This window comes from Kryptolebias marmoratus, linkage group LG7 (assembly GCF_001649575.2).
Source record: "Kryptolebias marmoratus isolate JLee-2015 linkage group LG7, ASM164957v2, whole genome shotgun sequence".
In the NCBI taxonomy this organism is placed as follows: Eukaryota; Metazoa; Chordata; class Actinopteri; order Cyprinodontiformes; family Rivulidae; genus Kryptolebias; species Kryptolebias marmoratus.
Genome location: NC_051436.1, coordinates 17,667,906 through 17,678,511, shown reverse-complemented (window position 1 = coordinate 17,678,511; position 10,606 = coordinate 17,667,906). Strand labels below are relative to the sequence as shown.

Sequence of the window (10,606 nt, the reverse complement as noted above, 5' to 3'; positions counted from 1 at the left end):
ACATACGCACCCTTCAATCCACCTGTACGGCCTGTGAAGTGACCGTAACCTGCTGATTAAAGAACCAAACCATTATTGACTCGGGGTCATCTAGGCATCTAATCGGTGCGCATTCTGCGATCACTGTTGTCATTCCAAACCTCAGACGTGCAATCAACACTGCAACACTTACTGTCTCACCATAACACAAGATATTTACATTCAGAAACCATCTCTAGTGGCTGGTCATATGATGTTAACTTTCCTACAATAATCTTTCTCTTATTTCTGATCATCATGTAGCAGGACTTACTTACTGATAACTCGAAACTCCATTTATATTACCAGTTCTCTACTTTACGAATTGCTTTCTTCATGTTTTCTATCACATTGATACATTCTTTCGCTTCATCCATATGGGCCCATCATCTGCATATAATGCTGATTTTATACATTTATCTAAATCTGAAAATATATAATTTATCATAATATTAAATGGGATTGGGCTGATTGCACTTGCTTGTGGTGTACCATTATCTACCTTAAAATCTTTTGAATAATCAGTCCAACCTTCACTCTTATTTTCCTGTCTGTAAAGAAACTCACTATTCAATTATACATCATCCCACATATTCCCATTTGACTTCATTTAATGAGCAACCGTTCCCTCCACATTGAATCAGAAGGTTGTTTTTCTATAACAAAGAATACAATATTCCTCAATTCTTTCTTTCTTTTTTTTTCTATCTCAGTACTTACTCTAGCCAATGCATCTACTGTGGACCAGCGTTTCCATAATCTGCATTGATAATCACTAATCATCCCTCTTTGATCAAGGATAGGTCTAATCCAGTCATTCCCAAAGTTGGGGTCCCGACCCACATTGGGCTTGTAAAAGATTTTTTATGGGTCGCCTAATTAATTTCTTAAAAATGTTTTTTTTTCTATTATCATGAATTGTGCATGCAGTTCATCATTTAGCCACAAGATGGAGCCTGTCGCTTTTTTGACTGCAGTCACGGTGGTGATTTATTCTCCCTGAAGGAGAAAAATGGACGGTTGGTTAATAAAAAAGGCAGGCACTGCGAAAGACCAAGCTACATCTCATTGAGATTACTCTACAGAGAATAAGTATCACTGCAAAAGGAAAACTGTAAGTCTGAAAAAAGCATCAACAGAAACTAATAATACTGAAAACGGTAACAAAGCTGATGAGAGGCGCCATAACAACGATGGATGCACAGAAATCCTCTCCACCAAACGCCTCCAATCTGAGGAGAGCGGGGAACACAGAGACAAAGGACCTGAAGCAAAGAAAAACAAATCCAGGTCAAGACCTTACAAAGACTATTTCTTAAATTATGGGTTTGTAAATTATTCTAACCCAAATCAAGAAGCAAAACCAATGTGTGTAATATGCCATGAAAAACTTGCAAATGAAAGTTTAAAGCCCACCAAACTAAAGAGACACCTGGAAACTGTTCACAGTGAGTTGGTTAATAAACCACTCGATTTTTTTTTTAAAGAAAGACACAGGAGATAAAATCATCTGCTGATCTTCTTCGCAGAAATGTGACATTGAATGGCAAAGCTCAGCTTGCATCATACATGGTTTCTTACCGTGTGGCCACAGAGAAAAAGCCTTACATGATTGCAGAAAAAATTAATCCTGCCTGCTGCAACAGACATGGTTTGTACAATCATCACTGAAGAAACTGCAGATAAATTAAAATACATTCCACTGAGTGACAACACGGTTTCCAGAAGGATTACTGATATTTCAAGCAACCTTGAGGAGCAGCTTCTTTCAAGACTGAAGACTGCAGGGAACTTTTCAATTCAGACAGATGTTGCAGACTGTGCAACTTTGTTGGTCTACATGAGGTATGCCTGGCAAAAAAAAAGAATTTGTGGAGGACTTATTATGCTGCTTGACTAGTCCTACTGGGACCACAGGTGAGCAGATATTTCGTGTATTGAACAACTATGTGACTACAAAGTGCGGCCTGGATTGGAGTCACTGTAAAGGCATAACTACTGATGGAGCTGCAAATATGACGGGCAAAAACAGCAGAGTTTAAAGAAAATTAAAGAGGCAGCTGGCGCGGACACAGCGTGGAATCACTGTTTTTGTCATGTGACCTGGGGATGACGGAGACGAACCCAGAACGCAGACTCATATTAAAAAGAAACTAATTTATTAAACTAATGAATAAACAAAACAAAGGCTGACGTGGCAGCAAACAAATCAAACAACTGAGACGGGAACAGAAGATACAAACTGAAGCAGGGACAGGATCAGGATCAGACACGGAAAAAGCAGAACAGGAACACTTACAACAAACGACAATGCACCAGCGTGGTTTGGAGGGAAATGACCGGGTTTTGAACACTGAAGATGACGAGGTAAGTGGGAACAGGTGAACGATAATAATTGCTAACAGGTGGAGATGGGCGTGACAGGTAACCAGATGACTAAGCTGGGGGAATGAAGATGAAAACAAACACAGACACATGAGACAAGAGCAGAAGGAAACATGAACCAAACTACAAGATAACAGAAAATAATAAACACCAACTGAAACATAAGGCAACTAACTGAAAACCAAAAACCCAAATCCCCACAGTTTGATTCAACGACATGCGTTGGCGTGTAAAGGAATGCCTGCTGATCTCGACAAAACGATGAAAGAAGTAATACGTGTTGTGAACTTTATTAAGAGCAGTTTGCTGATTTGAAAATTTTGAAATGAACTTTGGTAAAAGATTTATTGCTTTCTACATTGATGCTTATTTGCAAGACTTTCTGTGTTCAAATCAAGTTTTTGATGCTTCTACGTTCTGAATGTCTTGTTCTGATGTTGCCCAATGCTCAGTATTATCCAAGGTTAAAGATAATCCTTTCCATTTAAGTGAAAACAATGTAGAGATGATTGTTTATCTACATTTTTCTGAAATACTTTGTCGAAGAAGAAGTGCATTTAAATTTAAGTTAAATTTTGAGATTATTTTGTAAGTGAATGAACCAATGTGACATTTAAGAGATAGTAAAATGTATAAGATAAGTTTATTTAAAAGCACAATTGTTTTATTTTCAAGAATGGCAAATAAAGTCTAATAGAAAATGGGGTCACAATGTTTTGTCTTTTTCAAAATATGGGTCACCTGGAAAAACGTTTGGGAACCCCTGCTCTAATCTATTAACTATTATTTTCTCCATCCATTTACACATGTGTGATGTTAAAGCTATTGGTCTATAATTATATAGGTTAGTGGGGTCCTTCCCTGGTTTATTAAATGGAAGTATTGTTTCCCTTTTCCAATTGTTTGGTGTCTTACCTTCTCTCCATATTTTATGAAAAGGTTCTGGGACTATATTCAGAGTAGCTTCTGGGAGCTGTAAACATGGCTCCCCTGGAGCTGAGTATCCTGCACCTTTAACACCAATTTAAGTTCCTTCATAGTTAAATCCACATCTAGTGTTGACATTGTTCTTCCTCTCTTCTCTCCTGCATCTCCAGACTCTCTGAGTTTCTGTACCTTCTGCTGCCTGTGCACATTCCCCAGATGTTCACCCACCCAACACATCTGCTTTTTCTTTATTTGATGCTATGATCTCCCTGTCCCTTACCAGAGCTGGAATTTTACCTGCATTTCTTTTCCCACTCATTTTCTTCAACATCGACCAGACATGTTGTAGTTTTACTTCTGAACCTTTGGTAGAGCAGTAATCTGTCCAGGTTTTCTTTTTTGTATCCTTAATTATATTATGAGCCACTCCCTTTTTTATTTTGTAATCTATTAAGTTTTTCCTTGTCAGGTTTGTCCGTAATGTTCTAAGTAGCATTTAAAATGTGCTCTAATCTGATTATTACAAGTGATATCAAGTGAGTTGTCTTTTAGCTTCACTAAAACACCATCTTGTTCATATAAATTCCCCTTGTCTGTGTTTATTGTCATTAATTATGGAACTGACTGGAAAGTGATCACTCCCTAATGTAGATTTCCTCCTCACTTCCCATTCACATGCACTTACAGGGTGATCAGAAACTAATGTAAGATCTAAGCTTGATGCTGGACCTTTATTTATATTTACCCTTGGACCCTGACCATCACTAAGGCTTACCAGTGCTCTTTCATCCATGATTTCTTCTATCATACTTCCATTTTTATCTGTCTGCTTGCTGCCCCAAAGGCTGTTCTGAGCATTGAAATCACCACACCATGTTTCTCTCCTGTGTACTGTTCCTGCCATTTCCTGGAACATTTCACTTCAAGTTTTACATGGGTTATAAAAGTTAATTATCTTAATATTTCTATTCTTCTTTAAATTATACATTTTTAAAACAACACATTCATTTTCTTTGGGGGAGGAAATTTATCTCAAAAAGAAAACAGAAGAATTTCAAGTAAAAAGTTTAGAAATAAGTCCAATACTACCACTATCAGTAATACCACCCTGGATTTTATTGGAAGCAACAGTAGATATGACATTAATGGAAAACAAAAAGAATAAGGCATACTTTATAAATTCACATACAGTACAGACATATAAACAGTTATTATCAGTACATTCAGATTTATACAGATGCATCAAAAACAACTGAAAACACAGGAATAGCTTTCATAGTACAAGAATTTCAAATAAAAATAGGAAAACAAATCACCAATGGATTATCTGTACACAGGAAAAATGTTAACAATTCTGTTAGTAACACAGTGGGTGGAAGACATAAAACCTTTAAACACAATCATTTGTTCAGATTCAAGTTCTGTATTGAGTTTAAAACACACTCATTCAGACAACAATATTACAAATATAACATTATTTAGAATACAAAGGAAGCGTTTAACAGCGGTATTTTATGGGTATAAAAGGAAATGAAATAGCAGAGAAGGCAGCAAAGAAGGCAACTCAAATTCATATTACCTTCACAGTAAATACAAGCAATTTAAAAACAAAACATAACATCAAACAAAGACTGAAGAAATAAAGTCAGAAAAGGTGGGAGGGAGAAAGAAAGGAAGATGGTTTTCTAGGGTTCAAAGGGCAGCAGGAGAAATGAGAGCTGGAAGAAGGAGCAGAAAGGAGGAAAGATTAAAAACACGACTCAGATTTGGTCAAACAGGACTTAATTATACATGTTTTAACTAAACAGGAAACTGTTTCCACTGTGGGGAGGATGAAACAATAGAACATGTTATATTAAAATGTTAAAAATATGAAGAGGAGAGAAGATAGAGAAGATCCTCTCCTGCTTCCTCAGTCTTTTAGCTGAGCATTAAACCTCATCTCCAGTCATTTTCACTCTAATCTCCATCTCCATGCATGTGACCCACACATCTCTCTGTGAAACCAGCCAAGCAAAGACCCTAATGAGCCTCCAAAGGGAGTAGAGGGGGAATCATTTACATGAGTCCAGCTTGAATATAACAGAACAACTCTCTGCACTTTAAAAGCTTGGAGCTCTGCTCCTCGGGTGAGGAGCGTAATGTCTTCAACTAACAGAAAAGAAGTCCAGTGGCTTTGTTTCCAAACTCTGAGGAAATGTTGTTGTGAGTTGAACCTCCTGTAATAATCTGCAGAATAAAGCACCACAGCATGCAGCTACATGGCAGCATCGTCATCCAGAGCTGCTCCTGATCTGACTTCAGAATAAACTGCTGCTTCTGCTGCTGCTCCTCTCTGCTTTCCTGTGAAGGAAAAGAGGAACTGAATCAATATTTGACTTTCATATCACCATTAATAATAATAATACTAATCTCAACTATTAAGACTTCAAAGTCCTGTCCATGTACTAGAATTATATATTTTAATGTATTACTCCAACTAAAAAGTGTTACTTTATACAGACAACATGACAAATAATACGAAAATGTACAATTTTTATTTTTATTCTAAAAGCTACAAATCAGTGAACAATAAGAACCATAAGTGAATACAGACTTTACCTTTCTTCTTTTTCTTGGCTTTTTTCTGATGGTTGATCTCAGAGTATATTGGAGTGAAATCTGAAACAGAAAACAGATCTCAAGACGTGTTTAGCTCATATTTAAATTAACTGTGGCACAGGAGATGATTTGGCCCTTCATTTTCAATAGTGTAACATAATTATATCTTATATTTAATCTATACACCTACTGGATTAAAACACAGTGACAGGTGCAAGAAAAACAAAAGAAATGTGTGCCACTGTTTTTTTTTTTTTGTCAAACACTTAATGACTAAATCCTAATTTTCTGTTTAATCTGGATTAGAGTCTATAGATGCTATTATACAGTGAAGCCAGCTGTTATCAAAGTTTTGTCATTAAACAAACTATAAAAGTCACTGTGTCCAAATTTAAAGTTAATTAATAATTAAAATAATGATACTAATGAGAGAAATGAGTTTGGGTCCTGACCCTGAAGAGGAAAGCTGTATTCATGACCATCGCTCTGGTTGACTCCATGATTTGTGGTGAAGCTCTCTGATTGTTTTGGTCTAAAATATAATAAAATATTTAAAACAGTAAAGGTAATAATAAAAAACTGCTGATAATTCATGTCAGTGATAAAAAAGAGAATTTGTGACATACTGACCTGATGCAGCAGAAATCTGTGAAAAAGATATTTGTTGTTAGATTATTTCATTGTTCAAATCATCCTGCTGCTGGTTTGCTTCATATATCAAGATGCTTCAGAGTATTTGAATAATTAAAACAGTTTTAAATCAACAATCTGATCCAGAATCAGCAGAAAAACGTCTCACCTTTGGATTCTCTGTAGCGCCACAATAAGATCAGGACAATAATGAGAATGACTCCAACAATCGATCTAACAATCAGCATCACAGGAAATGAAGAGCTGACAGGACTGAACTCAGCTGTGGTAAATAAGAAACATTAAAATATTAAATGTTGTTTTTATGCAGATTTTATGACAACATTCTGTTTCAACAAAAATGCAGCTTCAAGCTCAAACAAACAAAACTCATAGGCGTAAATCCCGGGGGGGGTTGGGGGTGTCCAGACCCCCCCAACCCCCCCCCAATCTTGGGGAAGTGTAGATTTGTCCCTCCCCAATAATTCAATGAAGGAAACTGTGTATTTAAACAATAATACTATAAAAAGGCAAACAAAAAAAGAGAAATCCGCCATTAATCTAAGAAAAACACGTTTTGTCTGTCTCCCTTCCAGCCAAAATGATAACAAGAGACAGATTCAGAGACATATTTTGGAAGCATATTTTGAGCATGCATCAGGATATATTTTATAACATTTACCTGAATGATCCTGCATGAACAGAACCAAAACTAAGAATGTGATGTGCCCCTCTGCCTTGTTTTGAACAGAAACTCTTTATATGAGAGGCACAAAGGATTTATGGCAATTTATTAGAACTTTTGATTTTTTTTGTCTAAAAAAACGCCTAAGAATTTGTTAACATTTTAATGGAGAAAGTGTATATACCTTTGTTGTTTGCTCAATCTGTTCACTTGTTTATGAATATTACTGATTATATTTGCATTCTAAGTTGTAAAAACATTTCAATAAGTATGTTTGTGGTTTTTACAGTAAAAAACTAAGAATTTTCCACTTTGATTTTATGTGTTTTGTGTGATTTTAGGTCTGTTGTGTTAATGAAATACGTCAAAAGTAAAATATTACTTGAAATTCACACTTGGGAGGTTGTGCTGAAAAACATGGCAGATTAAACCACTTTTAGGGTGAAATTTGAAGGAAATTTAAAATAGTCCAAATTTGTCCAGTTTCATCCCAGATCCCAGAGGGTTAATAGCTAATTTTGATTTACGTGGTGTAACACAGCAGTTTATCAGATTCCATCATTTTAGTCTAAGCAAGCTGGCAAATATCTTGATCATATTTAGCTCCCTAAGAGTTTGAAATGTGTGTGTGTGTGTGTGTGTGTGTGTAATAATATTTTATTTTAATAAATGCCTTAATTCATAAGAAAATTACTGACACTATTGTACTGATTAATATTACTACATAAACAGAAACACTCAGTGTTTACTTTGTTCCTCTCAAAGAGCAAAATGATTTAGTAAATTAAAAGCATCAAATGTTTGAAGCCTCCTCACCTTGAACTGACATCCAGCTCTGTGGTGACTTCTGTCCTGAATGTTCACAGCTGTAGAAACCTTCATCTGACTTTGACACTGCAGAGATCTTCAGCTCCTCTCTGCCATCATTTTGGAGAAGTTTGTTGTTGTGATAGAAAGACACATCAGAAAGTAGTTTTTGTTGTTTGGTTCTGCAGCTCAGAGTAACAGGATCTCCCTCAGTCACAGGATGGACGGGGCTCTGCAGGATGATCCCATCATCTTTATCTGGAAAACAGTTTCAGTCAGCAGTCAGCTGGTGGACACGTTTAGTCTAATTTAAGATATCTCTAATTATATTTTGACTAAACAAAATACCTATTTGAGATATCTCTAATTACATTCTGACTTGTTGAAATTACATCAGATTTACCATTGAGTTCTATGGAGACTTCAATTCAAGATATCTACAATGAATTACTGATTATCTTAAACTAATATTACAGATATCTGCAATTAAAGTCATAAAGTAAATTCAAGATATCTTGTTTTTCATTTTGACTCTCATAATTCCAATTAAAGCTATCTTGAATGACATCGTCATTCAAGATAGCTTTAATGTATTTTTAGATAGGAGAAATGTAGTTTTGATTAGTGAAATTTAAATTATAGGTATCTTAAAAGCAAATGATGACCAGGTAAAACTAAATTAGAGATATCTTGAATTCTAATTATGACTAGTCAAAATTCTTTTTAAGATATCTTCAAATGAATTAGAGAAATCTTTAATTATATAGCTTTTCTATTTTAGATATCTTGAATTAACATTCTGACTAGTCACAATGACATTACAGATATTATGTCTGGTCAAAACGTCACAGACTTATGTAGCATTTTGGCAGAAACTTTATAAGGTTTGTAAGCCTTACTAAAACGGCCTGCCATAGATTTGCAATGTCAGGTCAGTCCAGCTCAAATTCAGAGATTATTTGCAGATTTCTTAAGCACTCTTCAAGTACATGATTTTTTGAGCTCTTTCTATATTGTGGCATTTTCTTACAATTGTGTCCAAAACAGCCAGCACCATTGCAACCAGGCAACTATTTGGACAACTCAGTGGCAGCACAAGGGGGCTTACATGCAATCTCTTCATTCAGATATCTAAAATTGTAATTGTGACTAGTCATAATTACGTTTGCGATACCTTGAATTGTAATTACGGATGTGTGACCCGTCAAATGACGAATCTGGTGACGTCATTTGAGATATCTTGAAAGGAATTTTGACTCTTCAAAATGTAATTGAAGATATCTTGAATCAGTATTCTAACGAGTCATAATGTAAATACAGGTATCTTAAATTACAGTTGTGGATAGTCAAAATTTATTTTTGTCTCGTCAAAATGTATTTCTTGATTTCTCAAATGCAATTATGGATAGTCAAACAAAACCGAATTTATGTTAAAATGGCCTGTCTAACTGCATCTGCCTTCTCTGGATGAACTACTGAGAGGGAGGAGACAACACGGTGAGGAGAAACTGTTTTTATCTGACGATTCAATATTTTTTATCATTCAGACATTGTTGCTGTGTTTGTGCTACGAGCTAGCTGCTGGCAAAGGAAGAGGACTAAAAAGCCTCTTCCTTTTCTCGTTAATGATAGCCGTCACTCAGCAGTATTACTGTTGGAATAGCTCATTTGAGGAGATGTGTAATGTTAGGATGCATTGGTGCATTTTTGTTTTTCCCTTCCACATTAAAGTTTGATGCTGTTCTGAATGGACCATCTTTACCTCCACTGTAAGTATAGCAAACCAGGCAGCTTTTCTTTATTAAAGGGACCTTTATTACAGTACACTAAAAGGTTGCATTGTGCCCCTGTTTATATTTTTAACAGTGTAATTCTGTAAAGACAAAATATGTTGGGTGGTCTAGTTCTCTGATTTATATATTTTGCTACATTGGGGAATTGAATGTTGCAATACTTCCCTGTAATGAAAAGAGACCTGCAGAAGGAAATTGTTACCAATAAAATATTTAAGACGCATGCATGGTTGTGTTCTATATAATTGTTTTCCCTAAATCTGATTTAATTGTATATCTCCTTGCTTACAATTTTGTAATACATCATAATATTAAACTGTAAAAGCTGAATGAGCTTCTTGCTAATATTCTGTCCTAAAATCTGGTTATATGTCCTTTTTTTATGGACCACCTGCCCCTTTAGTGGTCTCTTCACGGCCAGCGTTTAGAAACATCTGGCTTATGAAGAATCAACTGCAAAGTGGCCTTTTAGATGAAATACCACCTGACATTTGATTCTGTTATTTTTATAAAACTGTATTTTTGAACCTCTAACCAAATATGAAACATGTTTCATGAGCCACCTTTTCTTAAAACCTACAAGTTTCATAAACAACACTCTCTACACTAAACCACCTCAGCAAACACAAATTAGGCTCAAACTCAGCCAGTTTACAGATACTGAGGTAAAACTTGGTGTGGTAGCAGCTGAGAGTCAAACCCAACATCTCAAACTGATCGAGCAAAATCTGTTCTTAAAACTTTGCTTTTAATGATTTGA

At 35.6% G+C, this 10,606-nt stretch overlaps 1 protein-coding gene across 2 annotated transcripts; it reads right to left on the bottom strand.

Annotated features, from left to right (window-relative positions):
- Positions 1-4,422: 4,422 nt before the first annotated feature.
- On the bottom strand, positions 4,423-8,875 carry LOC108229115. Of its 2 annotated transcripts, none has more exons than XM_017404773.3 (6): positions 8,063-8,875; positions 6,731-6,844; positions 6,562-6,577; positions 6,384-6,463; positions 5,932-5,991; positions 4,423-5,673 (listed from the first exon to the last, which is right to left on the bottom strand). In XM_017404773.3, the coding sequence occupies exons 1-6, from the start codon at positions 8,073-8,075 to the stop codon at positions 5,588-5,590; spliced, it is 369 nt and encodes a 122-aa protein (XP_017260262.2). In that variant the 5' UTR covers positions 8,076-8,875; the 3' UTR covers positions 4,423-5,587. The 2 variants fall into 2 exon arrangements, with proteins under 2 accessions (XP_017260262.2, XP_037832462.1); XM_037976534.1 differs by having other exon boundaries at positions 4,423-5,665; positions 8,063-8,863.
- Positions 8,876-10,606: the final 1,731 nt, after the last annotated feature.

Bases quoted from the DNA above. Each gene is read 5' to 3' on its own strand.
- LOC108229115 (XM_017404773.3), bottom strand. The intron at 5,992-6,383 runs GTCAGGACCCAA...TTTCTGTTTCAG, and splicing joins ATACAGCTTTCCTCTTCAGG to ATTTCACTCCAATATACTCT. The intron at 5,674-5,931 runs GTAAAGTCTGTA...TTTCCTTCACAG, and splicing joins AGCCAAGAAAAAGAAGAAAG to GAAAGCAGAGAGGAGCAGCA.